We start from the raw sequence: 23,310 nt of genomic DNA on the forward strand, positions 1-23,310 counted from the left end.
TCCTAGTTAAGAATTCTTTTGGCAACATTCCCTTTCCATTTCCTACAGATATAAATCAAGGGATGCCACTGACCTAAGTCCAACATTTGCTTTACTTTAATTTAACTCAGTTCAGTGTATATGTGTGCCCATACTGTGGATTTCGGAGATAGGAGTAAATATGAACACAAGTAGAATTTTAACTATTTGTAATTATGTTTTTCCTGTTTTGTCACAAGTCAATTTACATAATCTAAACCTAGATTCTAAACAAATGTAAAAAATCCACTACATTTAATAAGGAAAGTATTCCAGGCAGCAGTAAAAAGACAGAAGGAGGCGGCATTTGTATTCTCCTTAAAGAGTTAGATTACTGGGTCCTAACATAAGATGTTGTGCTACACAATCGTAAATCTAAAGTAAAACAAGGTCACTGAAATATCATATAGTAGGCCAGGAGTGTCCAACCAGAGTGGCAATTTTAAGACATGTGAACTTCAATTCCCAGAATTCCCTAGCCAGCCATGGTGGCTAGGGAATTCTGGGAGTTGAAGTCCACAGGTATTAAAATTGCCAAAGTTGGGTAGTCCTGCAGTAGGCCATTGAGAAATTTAAACTGTCTACATTGAGATGAAAATTGTATGACCCTTCAGATGTTGTTTCAACTCTGATTATTTAGCGTAGTCATGCTGCTAAGAAGAGAGGAATCCTATTTTAACACATCTGGAAGATCACACATGTGATACAAAAATCTAGTGTACATTAAACATGAAATAGCAAATTATAGCTATTTCAGCAAAGGATCTCATTTTTACTGGATTATTCCAACCTTCCACAAGATATTTTAGGTTGAAACTATGACAAAAAGATTTTCCATCTACTAACCATGCAGGCTAGCAATAAAGAGTTTTGTTCCCAAAATATTTTAAACAAGTCACTGTGAAGAAGTTTACCTTAATAGAGGTAACAGCAGCATCCCAAACAAAACCCCTTGTGCATGCCAAATACTAAAACAGCAACATTGTTATACAATCAAGTTGTTTAGCTGTTAATTTCTGCTATTGAAGAACGTCACCACATAATTGCAAACCAGTCAGTGGATAGGCTAGCAATTTCACATCTGAGTATCAGCAACTTCACATCTGAGTATCAAAACAAGCATTTAACCAATTTTAAACTTCTATAATGTACTTCCTTATACTAATTTTACAAGATATCCCATCAAATATTTACAATTAACTTGCAGAGTTGAGGGGGGAAATTATTTGCTCTAATAATGCAGTTTTAAAAGCATTACAGTAAGATCAATGTTAATTCAAAGTAATTATTTGCTACTGTAAGATAATACTGAGAACATTCTGTGAAGTATTATTACTCACAGAAGCATTCTGTCACGGTAAACTACAACACTCATCAACCCTTAACAACATAACCACTGTTATGCTAACTGGGTTTCTGGGAGCTATAGTCCAATACATCTTATAGGGTTGAGATGTAGGGTTTTTTTTAAAAAAATTGCCAATCTCCTGATTTTCTTCTTTATAATCTCCAAAACATTTCCAACTGTTCTACCTGTGCTTGGACAGCTTTTACCCTGCCACAATGAGAAGTGTCAAGTGAAATAAGCTGAAAAGTAGCACAATTCACAGAAGACGAAAAACAAGTGCAAGAGTTCAAATCTCTGTAATAACAACATATTGTATTTTGTATTCAGTGTGTCAACCTGTTACAGTTTTCCAAAAGAGACTGAAAGGTACCATATACAACTGAAATAAAGGATATGGTACTTAACATTTTGTAATAATTGCTATATTGAAAGAATTAATATTAAACAAATACTACAATCATAAGCAGTATGTATCAAATGTTCAAATAATAGTAAAGATATCCTGCAAAAATCTATACAAGAGACTTAAGGAAAAATACAAGGCCTTTCCTCAAATAATTTCAGCCTGTTGTCCTATCATGTTTTCCAGCTGAGTAGATACTCAACATTCTTGTGTTTACGTTGTGTCACATCTAAAGGAGCAGCAGGGTTCCAATGTTTCTGAAACACCTAGCTGATTATAGTACAACCAGGAACTGCAATATTCCCCATGGAGAGCAGGATGTAATAATAGGCTAGAGAACCTAGAACCTAACCTCTGATTACACACCAGGAAGGGTATGCCTGCTCTCATGTAGTTGTTTGCATAGATGTCAGTGAGGACATTCTTATATGATTGCCCTTAGATATGCTTCTTGAGGCAAGACATTCAGATTATCACAGGACTGATCTGGACCCTGTAAAGATACAATATTCACCTTATGAATAGAACAGAATAGCCAAGTGTGATTGGACATACAAGGAATTTGTCTTGATGCATATGCTCTCAGTATACATAAAAGAAAAGACACAGTTACAACAGAAGTTATATAGTTGCAACAGAAGTGATCATCTGTAGAAAATTACAATTATTTTGACTCATGAAAACAAAAATGGATCTGCTTACAATTATAATTTCTGTTCATTTTTATTGTCTTCTGGAATGGGGTTGTTTGTTCAACAATCCAGATCTTGTTGAACTTCATCCTAGAGGTCCTAACTAGTATAAACAATGGTGAAAGATGCTGAAAATTACAGATCAAAAACATCTGGAGAGCTCCCCATTATCCAGTGATACTAATAACTGAGAATCTGCTTCAAAAATTAAATGATAAAATACTGGTTCATAAAAGCTTTGAAGTCTACTAAACAAAGAGCTGCAGGAAGACTTAAAAATATCATTTCAGGCTGATGTATTCATTCATATTCAAGTGTTAATACATTTAACTCCAGGGTTATTCTGACCCCATAAAAAAAACCTTTGACAGGGTATACAAATATGAATAAAACAGTTTGAAGGGTATAAATTCCATATGCAACTAGAAGCCCAATTTTAAAAAAAGAGTTTTAAAAAGAATAAAAAAGAACAAAAATCCGCAACATAAAAGAACATTAAAAGTCTTTGCAGTCCTTGCTATTTTTAGCCAGTCTCCAAAACCAGGTTTTGCCTGATATTTTTAAATTGTTCCAAGAAATAAATGTTACATTTTCCCTTGTGCCTGAAGTAGTTTTTCTAGATTAAAGATTATATAGAGTAAAGTGTCTCTAGAATTGAAATCACTCCCTGATGATTACCTGGACACACAAGCACACATAAACACATTATCCTTCCTACATTCCTTCCTACTTCCTTCTTTCCTTCCTTTCTGCCTTCCTTTCCTTCTTTCTCCAATCTTGGAAAAGCCTAGATGTCTTTCATCCAAGAAATACAAACAGGGCCAACCTTGCTTAAATAAGATAAGATCTGGTCCAGATGCTACCAGTTAGCTACATTCTAGCTTAGTCCTAAAAGAAAGAAGACCTATATTTACCCATTTTAGCTATTCAAGTATTTATCAATCAAATCATATGGTCATCAGTTCCATAGTCAGAATCCCAGGAGACAGATGTAATTAATACTTCTTTCTCTATCAGCTCCAAGCATAATTTTATTATATTGCTACAAAGAAAGAAGATAAGAAAGCTGGCGGATTTAGATATTTTGTACAAAGTACGGTATATTTTGTATACTGTATGGTATAACTTGGTAATTATGATAGGAATCAAAGACAACTTAATTTCAATAAGAAGGTCTTGGTGTCTTTGTTTGGTGTGTGTGTCTGTGTGTGTCAGCAAATACCAAACTTTTTATTTTATTCTCATATTCAAATATTTCATTGATGGGCAGAAAGTAAATTATGATTATCAGTTGGTAATTGGATAGTCTTTTTAAATAAATCCGTAAGGTTACTAATTTAGAGTTATTTAACAGTAGCATAACAATAAAACTTACCCTACTCCTGTGATGGCAAACCTATGGCACGGGTGCCAGAGGTGGCACTCACAACCAATGGTGAAATGCAATTCTTTTTACTACCAGTTCTGTGGGCGTGGCTTGGTGAGCACAACAGGGGAAGGATACTGCAAAATCTCCATTCCCACCGCACTCCTGGGGGAGGAATATTGCAAAATCTCCATTCCCACCCCCCTCTGGGGCCAGCCAGAGGTGGTATTTGCCGGTTCTCCAAACTACTCAAAATTTCCGCTACTGGTTCTCCAGAACCTGTCAGAACCTGTTGAATTTCACTCCTGCTCAGAGCCCTCTCTGTGGGCATGCACATCATTGCCATCTGCTCTTCGGGGTTCTGGCATGCACCGGAACCCAAAAGAGAGCAGCTAGCTAGTACTCATGCACGCTGGATCAGCCTGTGCATGCAGGCAGTGGAACCCGGAATAGCAGCTGACCACTGCATGCATGTGTACCGGCCAGCTGTTCCCTTCTGGGTTCTAGCATGCATGTGCATGCGCACATGCAGTCCAGTTTTGGCACTCAGTGATGAAAAGATTAGCTATCACTGCTTTACCCTATTCCCAAAAATATGTTGAAATATAATACTTGGAGGAAAATCACTTACGAGTTTAATCTTGGCACAAATTGCAAATGTTTTTAAGTAACCTACTCAACATTTTATATGCATGTTAGTATATTCTCCACTTCACCATAGTTGATGGATTTCAGAGATTTAATAAAGCATAAAGTTGATTCCATAGGACTTGTAATTTCTGATTTGGCATCTGTCACTAGATGGATGCTCTCCATTCAAAGTGGGTTAGGGCACGAGAAAATTATGGGAAGCTCTGATGTACATAGAAAAGCATAATATGTTTTGTCCATTATCTCCTACTAAAATTTCAATATATATACTTTATCTCAGTTGAAATGTTTTTTTTAAAGATGACATCCTAGAAATATTTGGACAACCACTTTAAATTCATTTAGAGAACCACTGCAAAGATTGAGTTCATTCCTATGAGTCTCAGTTTTACTGAAAAATGCTATAACAGAGCTCTGCTCAATACACATCTGTTACGTGTTTATGAACTAAGTGGTTTAACGTGTAAGGAAATCTCATCTGCTTGATGTGTTCCAAGTACTGTTTTAATCCTCTGTTGAGAACTGAGTTGAGAACCATTATCAAAATAATGCAGATTTACTATGAAGTAGAAACAGTTTTATTATGAAGAAGAATCATGAATAATTAATGTGTTTGTACACAATATATAAACACCCCCAAAAGAAGAAAGGTCTTCTAGGGTATTCTCAATTGAAATTTCTTAATGGAAGGCACCCAGCATGGGCTCCTCACATTTATGAGAGCACCCCCTTCAGCCAGGTTTCCGTAAAGAACAACAGATCAGCCTTCTCAATCATTAATGAATCACGTGTGAGGAAGCCCTCATTATAAACTGACCTCTGCATTCAGTAGAAGTAGCCATTGAGGCTGGGTGCAACAATGCTGCAAAATAGCATTAGCACAAGTATTGGGTCTGTATTTCTAAAGAGTAGCCCAACCACCATATCTCCAACCATTGCTAAATCAATGTTCCTGCCTGACCATAACCTCCTTGAGGCAAATGCAATGTGCATACAATCTTTTAAAACAGACTTTCCCAACCTTTCCGGATTTGCGAACTGGGAGGGGGGAGAGTTCTGTGGGAGCAATGGGCAGAGACCATTTGTACAAGTGGAACTGCATACACGCACATGCTTGCTTGCTGCATACGCGGCCCAATACTGGGCCATAGCCTGAGTAAAATGATAATGGCAGATTATAATGATTGTGATAAAATAATAGCATCTGACAAGTAAACGTTAGCCAAGAATTTACTTGGGTACTATAAATTTATATCATTCAAAATGTGTGGGACTCACAATATTTATTTGCAAAGCAGAAAATTTTAAAAAGGGGTCCTAACTATAAAGAGTCTAGAAAGGAAATTGCCATATGTCTTTCTTATTCAAAACATATTTAAAAGTAGAGAAGTAGAATAAGTTGATGGAATAAATGAAATAGAGCAATAAATATTGTTTTCTTTGTGACTCACATGTACAGAAAAGCCTTGATCCTTTTTTTTACTCACAAATGACATATTTAGAAATATTTTTAGAGAAAGGTACATAAGACATAGTAATCTCATCAAAAAGTATCCAACATTTGTTCAAGTTCTAGAACAATTCATTGCTAGTCATATAAACAAATAAAAAACCTGAAACAGTATTATTTTTTATAGTTGAAAGTTGCAATCCTATGCAAACCTGCTGGGAATAAATCTCACTTCTCAGTTAAATTCAGTAGAGTTTATTTTTATATGTATACAACGGGAGTATGAGGAACATATGAATATGCAATTAACTCTTCCGCTATAAGAAGAAGGATGAAAGGGGAAAATAGAACAGCATGAATTAAATTCAGCTAATTCGACATCGGACTCAACTCTATAAATACAAGCCATAAGCTGTTTTTCCTGAAGGCAAAATAAGTTAGGCCAATTTTAGACTAAATAGCCTGCCTTTGGAAGAAATGAGCCTATCAAGTTTACAATAGATAGTGCTTAATGGTTGATAAAATGCCAATTTTAAATTGATCTGTACACAGAGTGTATAATATGCAGAGTTAAACCTATTTAAGATAGATATACCATAAATACTGTGAAAACAACAGAAGGGTCAATATTATAGACTTCCTTGTTAAAAAACATGGGTACTTTCTAAGCTTATCCTGAAGATTTAAGTTTTTCTCTGTTTCTCTGTGTTCCTTTCCACTCCCCCTGTTTTCTTCTTGCTTTATATTCATTCCCTTTTGTTTCTCTATTTACAGTACATCTCCACATTCCTATCCAACTGCCATTTTTGTCTGTGGAGTTATTTGTTTTGTCTACTCCATTTAGGGACAAGGTCCAATTATATTCAGAAGACTATAATAATTTATTGATAAGGATGACACATGAGAAGTTTCCAAAGCTTCCAAATGTTGAATAACACCAAAAAAAGGAAGCACAACACTAAGCTAAACTACAACATTTAGTAGAAAACAATTACAAATAGTTCTCAACTTATGACCATAGTTGAGCCCAAAATTTATGTTGTGAAGAGAGACATTTGTTAAGAGTTTTGCCCCATTTCACAACCTTTCTTGCCATAGTTGTTAAGTGAATCACAATAGTTGTTAAGTTAGTTATATGTTTGTTAAGTGAATCTTGTTTACCCACTGACTTTGCTTGTCAGAAGGTCGCAAAAGATGATCACATGATCCCAGGACCCTGCAACTGTCATAAATGTGAGTCAGTTGCCAAGGGTCTGAATTGTGTCCATGTGACATGGGGACGCTGCAACATTTGAGTGAAAAATGGTCCCAAGTCACATTTTTCAGTGTTGTTGTAAGGACTGTACAAATCACTACAAAAGTGGCTGCATTACTCTAAGCCAGTGATGGGCAACCTTTTTGGCGTGGTGTGTCAAAAATCGGCAAAAAATCGAGCATAACTCGCATTGTGTGTCACTTCGACAAAAACATAATTTTGCGCAATTTATAGTTTAAACTACAAAAATATATAATTGCAATATAATTGTATTTAATAAACCAAAAACAAATTATTTAACATAGCTGCTTAGTAACTTCTTTGTTCATCAGTCGATTTCGTATGTTGCCCTTGATATTATTATCAGTATCACTTACCAACGGTCCTGCTTAGCAACCAAAATGTTGGCTCAGAAACTCTGGCATTGAAGCGTGCAAGTCTTAAAGCTGTCAAGTTACAAGAACCTTGCACCCCTAACCCTTTAGGAAAAAAACCCCAGGGGTCTTCAAACCTGACAGCTTTAAGCCTTGTGGACTTCAACTCTTCAACTAAAAGAGAGACTGATAAATATTAAAAAAAATAAAACCAAAAAGCAGCTACTGCAGTGGCTTAGAATTTTACTCAATTACTGTTGAGCCCATGGAAAGTTCTGCAGCCCCAGGAGCAAAGGAAGGGGGACGGAGAGAGAGAGATTGGCTGTTTGGGGTGCTTGAAACCACATGGCCCTCCCCAAAGGAAACCCTCATTTGCAGGATGAGCCTCGACTGGCTCTGCCCAGCGGGGTTACCCCAAGCGCCATTGGGCAGCGACGGATGCTTATCCTTTTTCCTTCGGCTGCTTCAGCTGGGACTTCAGACACCCCAAGGGAGGGACTTTATCGGGCCTCCCCCTCCCCACCCTTTGAATGAAGGTGTGATATGGCTCCTCCATCCCTGCTCTTTAACCCAGCCAGAATTACAGGAGGGCTGCCCCCGTTCTGCTTTCCGGGGTGGATCTTAGCCGAGGGACACCAAGACCCCAGAATGGGTGGGGGGTGGGGGAAGAGCTTCTTGACGGAGGCCACGATCGACTTTTGGAAGTTGTGTTTTCGTAAAATAAGATTAACCTTTGGATGTGTTTGTTCCGCTCGGCCAGCGGCGTTTTCTCCCACTTAATCCCGGTGGATCCTGATATCTGAGCTGGAAAACTGCAACCCCCCGGAAATGATGACGCCCCGCTGAGTAGCTGGGACTTGCAGAAAAAGGCTGCAGAGAGAGAAGTGTTCGATCCGTAATCCGTCTGTGGGGGGCACTGGGGACAGGCCGGGCCCCTTCTTCCCACCTCTATCCCCCCCCACTCTTGAGGGACAAGCCCTTTCCCCTGTCCCAACGGTGGAATTTGAGGCTACCTCTGCTTTCCCTCTCCCTCCCTCAGTTGTGCAGCAGCGGCAGCGGCAGCTCTCAGCCTGGGCGGCAGCGTCACGCAGGCTGTGGAAGGAGGGGGAGGAGGAGGGAACCAAAGAGAGCTTTTACCGAGTCTGCGCCCCACAGCCAGGACCGTCCTGGCGCCTCAAGCCGCGTTTCTTCCTGCAAAGCCCTTCTGGCGTCAAGCGGAACTCTCGGGTTGCCCGAAGGGCTTTGCAGGAAGAAACGCGGCTTGAGGCGCAAGGACGATCCTGGCTGTGGGGCGCAGACCCGGTAAAAGCCTCTCTTTGGTTGGTTCCCTCCTCCTCCTCCTCCTCCTCCTCCTTCCACAGCCTGCGTGACGCTGCCGCCCAGGCTGAGAGCTGCCGCTGAAACAAGTTTGGGGAGCATGTGCGTGTCACCCGAAATGGCTATGCGTGTCAGCACTGACACGCGTGTCATAGGTTCGCCATCACTGCTCTAAGCATTACCTGAATCAAACACCTCCTTCAGATTCTGTTGAATATCCAGAAGCAACTTCCATTAAAATTACTTTTCTATATATAATCTACAGCAGATTAAATACATCAAGTGACAACCTACACAAAGCATATGACAATTATTTCACAGAAGATTTTTTTTTCCATCAAAAAAGCATTGGCAAGTCTTAAAATAAAATAATGCTGAATCTGCATTGGCAGTTGCTGGAAAACACAGATCTCAAACCTCTAATTAAGCTTTTCTGCACAAGAACCCCCCGTTTCTTCCTACTTTGAAATATGGGGTAACCTTAAAAAAAAGTCCTTTGGTATTGTACATTAAAAATGTAGCTTCCACACTAATGAGGACAGACTTAGCCAAGTACATGGACCTATGTTATATGTAAAAAATAAGAGAAATGGAAAGAGAGAAATTGCAAATTTAAACGTAATGACCGAAAACGTATAGTTATTTCCTTTAGTAGCAGACAAATGCAAAGAAGATTTTCAGAACAGCAGCTCTTTTGTTCTTGCCTACTGTATTATGTTATATTTATACAACTGCGGATCAAGTAGTTGATTAAATGCACACGCAGCACAGTACTCTTCCTGTATCAAGATAATACATAAAGTAATAAGAAGCTCTGGAAAACATCCAGTTACAGTAAAGAGAAAATAATGTATAGGATCTAACAGAAAGGTCCCTACATCACTGTAATTATTATACTTTTTAACATTACGTCAAAATGTACATGTACCTAATTATATCCTTATGGTACTATGCTTTTTTATTCATTTACCCCTTTTAAATAAGAAATGAAGAATTTAAATTCCAATTTAGGTGTTTTAAAACAGCATTCATGTATATACTGCTTTTCTTTAGATTTGATCATTCCCCACTTTTTTGGGCTTCTGCATTCAAAGCAATGTAATAAATTGCTTTAAACCCTAATTGTTCTACCATTCAGATATTAAGTGTCTCTCAACTTTCAGATGTTTGCTGCTGCTAATATAACAGGTTAGGTTATCCTAAGATGTTATTTATATGTGTGACTATGATTAAATTCCGAAAAAAAAGTAATCAAGTGTTTAATTAAAACTTAGTTGGCAACTTGTACATCTAGTTCAAACCTAATCTTTCCTGTATCTTTAATTCATCAGATCTTTCACTGTGTCATTCTCCTCTTGATCTGGAACATGCTTCCCTTTAGCAATCCAACACTGCCTAATTTCATCTTTGCTCAGCCATTTTTGTCTTTCTCCTCTCAACCAGTTCCAGCCAGGTTAACACTCTACCAGCTCCTTAGCCCATTTCGACGCCCCACATCCGTCAGAGACTGTATGTATTTGAGAAAACATCTATTTCTATGTCCCAAAGTTCTTTCCTCAGTGTGAGATTATCACCTCATGTACAGTTTGTATTAGAGGTGCGTTCCTACAAGTTTGGACCGGTTTGGCTAAACCAGTACTGGTATTGGAGGCCTGTGTCCCTGGAACCGGCAGCGACCCAGGCCTGCCATGACCCCAAATCAGTTGGTGGGATTCAAAATTTTTCACTACCAGTTCTGTGGGCATGGCATGGCTTGGTGGGCGTGGCAGGGGAAGGATACTGCAAAATCCCCATTCCCTCCCCACTCCACTAACCTGCTTTCCAGTTCCGTTCTCCTGTTCAGGCAACAAAAGAAGATCAGCTGGAAAGCTGGGAGGCAGCGGGGGCAGGGCCAGCCTATCTGCTGGTTCTCCAAACTATTCAACCACTACCGGTTTTTCAGAACTTGTCAGAACTGGCTGAATACCACCTCTGGTATGAATCAAGTCACTGTGGTTTGTTATCATTTTTTACAACACAGCATATTCTGCATTTGATTGCAATTTATTCAATAAACCATAATTGTCAGGTATTCAGTTGGTCACTCTATCGATCAACACTTTCCATGCCCCTCTGTCTCACACAACCTTCTTCAGATCCACCAGGGTCATTCTAGTGTCATCCTTTATAGTGTCCAGACAACAACAAAGGATGATACCAGATTCAATAAACCACTGGTAGGCAAATTAAACCACACAGAAAATGAGAAAAATATCCATACCTTGCCATTCCAAGACTGGAAAAGTTCAATGGAACTATCAAAACATCAAGCCGGGAGAAGGGATGTGTACCCAGCAGATCATACGCCGCAGAGAGACACTGAGGAAGCAGGTGGAGTAATTTTTTTTTGCAGGAGTCCTTAAGGCACAAAGGAGCAAAGATGCGATGAGGAATAATAACCTGAGCAGAGGTGATCGGATCTTGGAAGCGACAAGGATATGGTGTATGACCACAAGCCTTTTCTAATAACCTGGCAGAGACAAAGAAGTCACTGAATGTTGATTTTTTTGAAAAAAAAAATGTTATGAGCATTTGAAGAAAGTTCAGCAAAAAGTAGCCAAGAATTTTGTGTTATTTGTTCATTCAACGTTAAAGGGAAACATTTGGATCAGAGAACAATCTCTTTCATTTGATAATCTTTTTATTCATCTGCTATACATCCAATTCAGAATCTCATCAAGGCATGAAAAATGTGGTTGAGTAAGTTGCTCAAAATTATTGCTAGTAGCTCTGCAGGGATTTCAAATATTGTTATCTTTTGTCTCGCCATCACTTGCCCTTCACCTCTGCAAATTTAGGCAGTGAAATAATCTTAATGCCCTAAACTACCTAAATAATCATGAACACCTCAAGTTAGGATGCTCTTAGAGTTATCTGTTGAAAGAAATTTTCATCTTTATAAAGTTTTTCCAGAAGAATATGAAAGTTAGTTCTTCTACAGTCAATGAAAACCACCATGATAACAAATCTGATAATTATAAAAACAAAGGACAGATTGAAGCAAGCCAGGGCACAGAAAAGAAAGGTATAAAACATAAGAAGGGTTGAACTGTTTCTATATACATGACTTGTTGAATCATAGTAGTTGCTTAATTTTTTTGCTTACGGCCTCTAACATTTTTGAAATAAATATTACTTTGGTGAAGTTCTTGTAAGCTTGACTAAGTAATTTTTCCTGCTTCTGGAAAAAACCTAACAATGAGATTCTATCATGCAGTCATCCTGTCCTATTCATAGAATTTTACAGGAAGTAAATTCTTTCTTCCATTTATAACCCTATCGTGTTTTGTCATTAAAAAAAAGGGGGGGGGTATTTGGAGGAGAAAAATGGATTAGTACCACAATGTCTTTGATTTGGTATAGTTAATTAACTATTTTAACCCCTTAACACATTTCCTGATTTTAAAAAATGGCTATAAAAACTGCAGTTATGGTTTCTTTTACAGGTACACTTTTGTTTATCATCTGCATATAGGTCAATAAATTATTGATATGCAGATAGCGTAATTTATGTTTCCAAGCCAGAAGGGTGTACAGTCACAACATATTAACATTTTTGTATCAAATTTCTTTGAATAAACTTTTGATATGAAACTAATAATCCAGAAGCAGTGGTTATATCAGATCTGCATTCTGCAACATGCTTTTAGGGGGTACTATCATTCTACAAATATATGAACGATTAGAAAGATTAGATTAGAAAGATTAGAAATGTAATTTTTCAAACCAAGAGTGAAAAGATGGAAACATGAATGGGATTTTAAGAGATAGCCTGCTAAAATATGAAGAAGGGATGACAAAAATATGATATAGGAATAACAATAAGCTTCATCAAGCAAGGCTATAAAATAGACGACATTTTTTACCGTGCAAAATAATAAGCAATCTGAAATTTAAAAGAAGAAATAAAAATGGATGCTTAAAAACCTTGTTTTAGTAGGCCTCAATGAAAATTCACCTATTAAGCAATCCATTTGTCTTTGCTTTTAAAGCCTTTGTAGTGACAACTGCAATCATGTACTTGTTAACCTCAGTGTTAGAAACTAACATGGTTTGAATTATTTAAAAGTAACCACATTGTAACTGAAAAAACGTATAAGAGCTATAAAGTTTAAGTGTTCAACTTGCGCACTATGGAGCTGAAGTAAACCACATAAATAGCCATGCTCTTTTTCAAAGAACCCTTCCTTTCTGTAAAAGCAACACACCCTTGCCCATCCTCTTTCGGGGGATTGTTTCTCCTCTACAATTTCTTCTGCTTTGATTAAACATGTTCCACTATTGTTCCTTGACTAGGATGACTCATTTCTTTTATAATAGAAAAAAAACTGAATGCTCTGTAAAGTACATATTTTTCAGCTGTAATCACCAACCTGACATCCCCTTTTGAAGACAGCCCATCATTCTTCAGAACATCAGTTTCATAACTTTTTCTTTTAACTTCTGCCCAACATCCAACAGCAATAGCAAAGGTGGATGCTGGCATTGGCATTGTCACATAATAAAACCAGCTTAACACACCTAAGGAAAAAAACATGTAGATTATGTTATCCGTCACGTTTGCTCACCGTTCGTTAAATCTAAAAACATCTAACATGGTTCAAGTAAAGCCTGAAATATAGATGTGTTTTGGTTTTAATGTTTTATTTTAATGTTTTAATTGAATAGTGGCACTATACAATTAAGTTTTACAAAGAGAAAATATTACCTAAAATGGAATGCAGTGCGGGACCCCCCTGAAATTTCCAATTGCTATGCAGATGCTGAAGATCTGCTCTAGAGTACCCTGGGATCTAGATCAGAATTTAGATGCATAAAGGGTGATAACATGGTAGAAGATCACGAGAAAGTCTTATAGTGGATTTAGTAGTGGATTTCTATGTTGTGATATGAAATTTCACAGACTTTTTAAATGGTGAGATTTCTTGCCTAATTTATCTGATGTGTAAGATGTTAGTGAAACTACTGAGTGCAATGCAATGTTTCAGGAATGGATGAAATTGATTTTTCCTTGCTCCATACAGTTTTTGGAATTCCTAATTCCTAAGTTGGGGGAGGGGGGAATGTTGAATGTAGTGGGAGAGGATAAATGCATATGCTGTTGTCCAAGGGGCTTATTTTGGGGGGGGCTTATATTTTTGCCCATGGCCTTATTTTCAGGACATGTCATATTTTTGGGAAAACATGATATAATAAATTAAGTAAATAAAAATACTGCAATAAACAAATGTTCTGTAACATTCCTTCATTTTGCTTAACATGCATCAATTTCATCTAATGTAATTATTCAAGAGCGTTCTTCTATACCATTATATGTTTGTTTTCTACAAAAGTTGCAAATTAGGCTCCATTTTCCCCAATAAATGTATTTTGCAGTGATGTAAAAGAAATTCACCATGTATTTGAAATTCCAGGATTTATAAAATGCACTACCCAGATTAATGCACTTTTGCAGTGGACCCACTATGTCATCATAATTCATAATCACCTATCTTATAGTGTTATTAGAAGGAACTCTGTCTATGTATTGTGTATGAACAGTTCTGAACACTCTAAAACTAGTACTGTAATCTGAGAGTAGCAGTCTAAATGCCACTGTCTGTGAATACATATAAAAGAATATGGGAGAGAGGAGAAGGGAGGGAGGAAGGAAAGATATTTTACTGGGGAAGGAAAGGACTTCTCTTTTACTAAAAATAGGGTACTTTAATTATTGGCAATTGGTTGGCTTCTCCGCTCCAAAAAAATCTAAATTAATGGCCAGATACGCTGTTCAGGACATTTCAGACCCATTCCTGTGGTCTCTTATTCTGGCAATAAAAACACAGAGAGGAAAGAAAAAGCTACAGGAGCCCCACATCAGCAATTTTGTGGTCAAATGCAAGTTAGGTGATTAAAAAGGAAAATCTGTCAAGTGTATCTTTGGGACTGAAAAGTTTCAGACCTTTACAAAGCTAAAGGACTATCTAAATGTTAATGATTACTTTAGATTCATTTCTACTTAACCGTTGTTTAGCTACTGTACTGTAACTATGATGCTCATCGGTAATAGAAAGTTTCAGCCTACTTTCCCATGTAGCATTTTAAATCGTGTGCAACTTTCCCCCAAAATTATATAAAACAGAAGTATTTGATAATTCTTCTCTTCATTTCTCTTTATCTCTAACTACACTGTTTCCAAAAAAAAGTGCAAGAAACAAACTAAACTAAAATTATTTTCTTTAACTTTATGTTTTCCTCTTTTCTTCCTCTTTACCTTTCTGTCCAGAGTGTTAATCCACTATTTTACTACATATATCTATTGGGACCCTGTGAGGCTCCCTTGGATATAGCACCACCTAGGGTAGAACATATACATATACATATACATATACATATACATATACATATACATATACATATACATATACATATACATATACATATACATATACATATACATATACATATACATATACATATACATATACATATACATATACATATACATATACACATACACATACACATACACATACACATACATATTTATGAAAGAAAGAAAAAGAATTTCATGTAATACAACAGAAACACAGAAATCCATAAAATATCGATGTGCAACATATTTGTTAAAAATTAGAAGTGAATTGCTTCCCATGAATATGCTGTATTAATAATTTTTGTAGCAATCAGTTCTCAACATCATTTCTATATGAAAATTTACATATAAATAACGGGAAAAAATCCCATTTATTTACAAACTACACAAATTATGTCAGATAATTTTCAATACTGTATCTATAAATTTAAAATGTTAACCGAATTAATAATGCAGGAATCATTTGTATTTCAAGTTCTCTCATTGAAAATTCACCCAGTTTTTGATAGTATTATTGGGGTGCTCCATTTATTTTTTTTCCCTTTTACCCCTCTTACTAGAATATTTTTTTAAGTATCTCAATTATATTTCAATTTACTTCTTATTATCTGCCTTGTGAATGGATACACTGAGAAGGGCATAAAGTGACTTTTAAAAGACATTTAATATATTTTAATAATATATTGTCATATGTAATATAAGAGAAATCCAGCTTTTTATCATTTCTACTGCATTGCAATTAATTTAGTCAAGATTAAAACCCAAATATCTAAAAAGCCTAAAGACTGAAAAAGAAGCGATAGTTATTTTAACTCCTATTTATTAAATCTGTTAAGAGGCTTTTTCTTGAACCCAGCAACATAATTTGAAGTGAAATATTTTTACATTTTGAAGGAGCAAATATCTCTTGATGATTTGCCTAGAACTATTCAGCAGTTTTCCAACAGATATTTCGATATAATTTTTTTTAATGTCGATTAATATGAAACTGGAGAAAAACAACAGATGCTCTAAAAACTGCAAATGCAGCACACTCTTCCCCATATCTGAAGGAGGAAGAGATTTTTGAAATTGTGACAATAACTTGTTTCTGGAAAAAATATTACTGGACTGAAAGTTTATGGCTGCGTAAAAAGCTGGATAGAGTTGAAAATGAACTGATAACATCAGTGGAAAACACTTTAGTGAAAACTCCTCCAAAATTAACATTTGTTTCTGGAACTTCCAATTCACCCCTGAAATTCCCAGCCAGTAGGATTCAATTTTTTTTACTACCATTTATGTGGACGTGGCTTGGTGAGCATGGTTAGGCTTAGTGGACATGGCTTGGTGGTGTGGCAGGGGAAGGATACTGTAAAATCTCTATTCCCTCCCCACTCCAGGAAAAGGTTACTGCAAAATCCCAATTCCCTCCCTATCAGCTGGGAGGCAGAGAATAGATGGAGGCGGGGCCAGTCAGAGATGGTATTTACCGGTTCTCCAAACTATTCAAAATTTCCACTACCAGTTCTCCAGAACTGGTCAGAACCTGCTGAATACCACCTCTGAAGTGAGGACACAACAAAGGATGGAAACAAAGGGTGGGTTGCTCCTGGTTTGGCCTGGTTTGGCTGAACCGGTAGTGGCAGAGGCGGGAGGAAGCTTCTGCACAAGCGCGTCGCGTGCACAAACACAAACTGGTGGTAAACCCGTTAGCAACCCACCACTGATAGAAACTAAAGGAAATTCATATTGAATGTTAAGAGGAATTTCTTTCTTTTTTTCATTTTGCCAAACAAAAAATACAAATTCAAACAAAGAAAATTAGAAAATCAAATTGTGACTGGGATAATAGGCACGCCAATGTACTTACACATGCGCCCTTAGGGATCTCTTAAATATGGAATGAGGTACACAGAAGTTAAATTAAAATTAAAACTGTTAGTTCTTTTTTATTAACTTTTTTTAACTATGAAACTTTTTTATTAGTTTGTAGTATAAAATACAAAAATGCAAAAACCAACAATAGGAAAAATAGGGGAGAGAAGAGGGAAAGGAAGAGTGTAGAAAAGTAGGGAAAATGACCTTTCTTGCCACAGTTGTTAAGTGAATTATTGCAGTTGATAAGTTACTAACCGGTTGTTAAGTGAATCTGACTTCCCCATTGACTCTGCTTATCAAAACATTGCAAAAGGGGATCACATGACCCTGGGACACTGCCACGGTCATAAATATGAACATCAAACCTTGACTTTTTACTTTTACATTATAAAATAAACTAGCCATTTCTATATCAATAATTTGATCGGTAAAATTCAAACTCAAAATTTCACTTTTTCCCCACCTGAAGCATAAAGTCCAGAAGTGGTTTCCAAGTAGAAACAAAAGTAGTTTTTTTTTCTTTTATCAAAACAGTCAATTTAGCCATCTCCGCTAAACTATGAAAGTTCTTGATGGTAAGAGCAGTTCAACATTTGAACAGTATTTATCGATTCCCAAGCTCTACAGGTTTACAAATGGAGTCTGGAAGGCTACCTGCGAGGCATGAATTAATGGATTTCTGCATGGAGCAAGGGATTATATTAAAATTATCTCTGGGATTTCTTCCACTTCACGTATTTTATGCTTATAGAAATGTAATCTTTCCCAAATCTTAAAAACACAATTCATACCCATCACATTATTGCCTTGCAGGATAAGCAATGTTATACAAAATGTGGAAGGAATAAGAAACTGTCACACAGAAGAAGGCATAACTTTATGAAAAATGACTTCCGTGGGTTTCAGATGTCATGCACAGTTGCAGTTAACAGAAACAGAAGCTAAATCTTCTAGAAAAAGCAGGCAGGGAAAACTATCCAAACCTTAGACTCACAAATATCCATTCTCACAACACTAAATTACTGTTGAGAGCAGGAGTTTTTGAAGTAGGTATAGCCTGAGCTTCACTGACACAGAGAAGTAAGGTAGGAGTTATATATCTTCTCTAGGAAGAAAATATTTGTCACTCCAGCCAGTTAAAGGAGGGTGGTGGGCGTTTAATCCTGTCCTGAACTGTTGTCACTTCTTGGATAGGGGCCAGTCAACTTCCTGTGGCTAATAAGGGTCTGTAGCATGGCAGTAACAGGAGGAACAGATATCCCCACTTTCAATTTTCCTTTAAACTCCCATTTGGCAACTTCCCTCAATCTATCTGAACAAAGAGTTGGGGGGAGCAAAAGGCAAGAAAGGTGAGGCCAGCATTGCACAGTACCTACGTGTTCTCTGAGGAAAGAAGGAGGAGAGACAGATAGTGGTGTAACTCAGGAAACTCCAATGATCTTGGCTAGGAGGGGAGCAATGACATGCAATCAGGGGAGGCAGGGGAGGCAGAGCCTCACCACTGTCATCATGAAAGGAAAAGAAAATGTAAAAAGAAAAATGCGAGCGCTGAGGCAGGCTGAGCTAGTTGCTGCCAGAGTCACCATGGATGACTCTGCTTAGTGTTTAACTGTTTAAAAAAGCCTCTTAAAAAGTGCCCTCTACAGGAGGAGGCAGGAGTACAACGTGCCTCATCTAGTCTGACTTTAGGTGTTTTATGATTACTCGAGCAGAGTTAAGCAAGAGTTAAAAACCTAAAAATTCCTGACGTAGGTGAGGCACATTGTTCTCCTGCCTCCTCCTGTAGAGGGCGCTTTTTAGAGGCTTTTCTAAACAGTTAAGCAGAGTCATGCACGGTGAGGCAGCAACTAGCTCAGCCTGACCTCAGCTCTCGCCTTTTTCCTTTTACATTTTTTTTTAACTTTTCATGATGACAGGCAAGAGCAGAGTTGAAATCCTCTCTAAAACAGCTAGAAAATGTACTTGTGGGTTGGAGGGAGGGGTAGGAATTCAAACTTCATCCTCCTGGTGTGGTCCAACTTGTGTGTGTATGTGTATTGGGGGGGGAGGAAGGAGGGGAAGGGAGAAGAAAAAGAAAGAAGGAAACTTATTTCGCAAAGAAGAAAAACAAATGCTGTCGCTTTAAATCGAAACTGAGCATGCCTGGCTGTGGAATTCTGGGAGTTGAAGTCCACAAGTCAAAAAAAATTGTGTCAGTGCCTCACCAGCCATAAATCTCATTGCACGTCACTGGAGGGGAGTGTGTGCCTCATTGAAAAGAAGAGAGGAACACTGTCCCTACCCAAATGAGGATGTGCTCCCGATATGCCCTCCACCAGCCAAGCTCTACTGACTGTGGTCCTGGGGAAGAAACTGTGTACTCTCTTCTAAGCTTTTCCATGCTCATTGGTGAGAAGCTGTATCAGTTTTGGGGGTAGAGTAGTCTGAGCACAGCTTTGGCCAACTGTTCTTCCTAGTAAGTGATCTACCTGCTGTGTATCTCAGATAGAAGGATCTCAATTTCTGGCCAGTTTCTGGCCACTTCCCACCAATCAATGGATCCATGATCAATTAGATGAGGCTTATGCTCAAATCTTAAGCCAGAGTCAATATTTCCCCATTAAGTATAAAATGCCAATTGCTTTTTTCTGTGTCAAATAATACATGGTTTTTAGCTCGGCTTTTATTAAATATAATCTGAATTTGAGCTAAATTTTCAAAAAATAGAAGACAAAACATGTTTTTTTTAAACAAGAAAACTGCCAAAATAATTTTTATTACTTGGCAGAACTGAAAATACTGTTCAGTCACAGTTGCCTCTTCTGAGCAGACAAATCCTGCCAAGCTTCAGATTATTAGATTTAAGGATTTTGTATTTATTCAGCAACAACCAAAACAAATATTGATGTTCTGCTTTAGAAAAAATGCTGCTATATAGGTGGTCAAACTATAATGGTAAAAAAAAACAACCTGATTTGCAGAATCTTGTAATAAATAAATAAATGTTTAATGTTTAAAAGTACCCATGGTACTTTTCATAATATTCAAACATTTCTGGCTCTTGTGCTAAGAAACTAGTCCTCGAGGGCTCTCATGAGCATTTGAGTTTGGACCACTGGTTCAGAGACATATTTGAATGCTGCCTAATTTGCTGATCTGATTTGCTTAAAATGAAAGCACCCATTCTGTATAAAGTTAAGAATCTGCAGCAAAGAGAAACAATTACTTTCAATTATTACTTTAAAAATTACTCTATGAAGCAATAAACAATTTTAATGTTATTTTATTTATTATTAAATTTATTGGCTGTTCATCTCATTACAGGGTGAGATGTAGTTATCTAACAGTAGACGTCAAACAGAAAAACACAATGCAAAACTGATGCAACTAATGGGGATTTGAGGGATGGAGGGAGGGGGTAGATGCTTAAAGTGGATGACAGTTATAATAAAGAAAAGTAATTTTTTGTAAATCCTAAATAAAATTATAGTAATGTTTTTTGTGTTATTTGCAATACCCAAAAGTATAGTCTGGATTACTAAACCTGACTATAATTAATATTTTAAAACAATGACAGAGTGATATCATTTGTTATCTAATAATTAAGAGCTCTAGGCTTTCACACTTAATAATTAAGCTTCCTAAATTTAGAGCAAATTTAGTTCCTTTCCCACTTTCTAAAAAAAATTATTATATGGCACCAAGAAATCTACACTTTGTATATAAATTCATTCACATAACTGAATCCTCAGCAAAAATCTATCACAGTTTACTAAACTACACAACATAATAGCATTTAATTTAAATAATTTGCTATGGGAAACTTCCCAAACATTATCTCATTGCTTTATTAAAAATTTTGTAAGAAACTTCTGAGGAAGCATGGTATAAACTAAACATGTCTTTAAAAGAACTGAGATGATGACTCTGACAAAGACCAAAAAACAATGAAGAGACTGGTTCTTCAGAATCTCTCTGGATAAGGAGAAGACAGGAGATTACTCACATATAGTCTAGGTACGGTAAATGCTCCTTACAGGGAGATTGCAGGGCAGTAGTCACCTGTAGATTTCAGCAACGAGAGACCAAGTGGGGGGGGGTGCCATGCTCATAAGTGCAGCAGAGACTTTTAAAGGACACTGAGTTTGCTACCTTTCTTTCTAATTATTTTCAGAAAATTGCTTTTTTTAATTAGCTTAAGGTCATTACAACAGGTTTGAAAAGCTTCCTGGTAAGTTTATCATCTTTTTTGAGCAAAATAAAAATTAACCATAAGAATTTTAAGAATTAGAAATAAATGCAATACTGATCTAAGAAAGATATAAATCATTAAGAATACAAACACATTTGGAATATTGAAACTTTTACTTTAAGACTTTGGAAACAAATAAAATAGTGTTTCATAGAAACCAAATTGTTTTGTCTACCTTAAGCCATAATAGAAATCCAAGACTTTATGGTTTTAGAAATTGGACACTAGAGGGGATGAAAGATTACAGGCAGAAAAAAGGGGGAAAAGTGTAAACGTGTCTTTGGTTTTTGATTACTACTGGAATTTACAAAATGATATAAAACATTTGAAATCCCCAGGAAATTTTCAAAAAATGGGCTCAGAAATTAGTTACTATAATATTAGCAATGTCAACTATGATGTCTGTTTTCATTAACAAACTATGCATAAAATGTGCTAATGAAGGAATGACAGATGTGAAACAATTTTTATCCGATACAAAAATAGTAAAATCAGAAATATTGGACATCAATCAAACTTAATTAGAAGATAGAGAAGTCAGCTAAAGTAGAAAAACAAATTGCAAGTCAAGGGAATGATCCTAATAAAGACTTTTTACTGGTTACAAAAGAAGATTAAAACTCTGAAAATCAAAGTGAATTTACAAATGCTAAATCAAGAGAATGATAACTACTTTTTGTTCGATTTAGAAAGGTTTTCTAAAGCCTCAAAGAAGCTTTGGGGATAGGAAAAAGAGAAACTGAAGAAAGACCAAATTCTATAACATCTGAATGAATGATATTGTTACAAGTTAAAAAAACCGAATATAAAATTGGTTTGTTTGACCAAGATTAAAATAGGTTTTATAAAGTTCTGGTATCCCTTTATGGACTTTTTGCCGACATCAGGACTGAAATATTAATGATTTATAGATTTACATATAAATAAGGGACAGGTTATAGGAAGAAGAGAGATGTGTTTGTAACCTTGTAGGGAGTGAAGAATTATCAAATTTGCCTATACTTGGGGTGAAGATTGGAAGTCACTACTTCATATATTCTATTTCTTTTCTTTTTCTTTGCACTTTTTATTCTTTCTATTTCTCTTTCTTTCTATAAGTTTAGTTTGCATTTGCTTTTAATAGTGTAATGAAATTATAAAAAAAAAATTGTAAGAAATTTTACGATTATATTCTTATGATATTGGCAATGTCAAAAAATCAGTAAGATTTACTTCTGAAAGACGTACTTATGAGAATAAATCAGTGGAAATACAGCAGAATTAATTGAGAAAACCAAGAAGCGCTAATGATACGAAGAGCTACATTAAAGACTATTTTAAAAAAGTTTTTGAAATGCCTCTATTCTTCAGTAATTATGTCAATCGCTATGTGTTGGCATTTTGTTGTGTGTATTTTTAACTTTAAACAAAAGTACATTTCTATTGTGAAGCAGATTTTAATATGATAATTCAACCAACAGAAATAAGGTTAAGTAACATAATCAACAACAAATAGCTGTACGAAAGTTCAAATTGTCAACTTGAAATGGTCCTCAGTATCAAAGCTAATCCAAACTCACCAAACTCACCAAAAAGAAGGTATATTCTAAATCAAAATTGTTATTGTTATTATTATTGTTGTTACTTTTATTTTTAGTAAGCATGCATACCATGACATTCAACTTGATTTCTCAGGTTTCTTCTATCAAAGAAAAAAAAATATTTTAGGCCACTGAAGGATATCTCAACCACTTAATCCTAACTCAACATACTAAGCAAAATTCTAACCTGATCCACTCTTACTGCAAAAATGTAATTTACCGCAACCAACAATCACATTTTTGCAAAAAAAATTAAAGAAAGTTTTCAGGTTATTATAAATTGTTATGGTATCACAGAAACAGATTTCTATGATAACTTTGTTTTAGAATTAATCCATCTACAAAATGCATATTACTAGTTCCTGAAA

At 36.3% G+C, this 23,310-nt stretch overlaps 1 protein-coding gene across 4 annotated transcripts in view; it reads right to left on the reverse strand.

Moving 5' to 3' along the window:
* AOPEP (aminopeptidase O (putative)) overlaps positions 1-23,310 on the reverse strand; it is a 213,891-nt gene that overhangs the window by 174,334 nt on the left and 16,247 nt on the right. For all 4 annotated transcript variants that reach the window (XR_015696708.1, XM_087715919.1, XM_087715918.1 and 1 more), the window contains exons 4-5: positions 13,287-13,434; positions 11,135-11,383 (exon numbers count right to left, since the gene is read on the reverse strand). Coding sequence is in view for 3 of the 4 variants with exons in the window: in XM_087715919.1 (XP_087572045.1) it covers positions 11,135-11,383; positions 13,287-13,434 (397 nt within the window). In the remaining variant the exon portion in view is untranslated. The remainder of the gene's footprint in view (positions 1-11,134; positions 11,384-13,286; positions 13,435-23,310) is intronic.

The sequence above is a fragment of the Thamnophis sirtalis genome, unplaced genomic scaffold (genome assembly GCF_051295495.1).
Source record: "Thamnophis sirtalis isolate CommonGarterSnake01/CBP01778 unplaced genomic scaffold, rThaSir2_p1.2 scaffold_5, whole genome shotgun sequence".
NCBI classification, from domain to species: domain Eukaryota; kingdom Metazoa; phylum Chordata; class Lepidosauria; order Squamata; family Natricidae; genus Thamnophis; species Thamnophis sirtalis.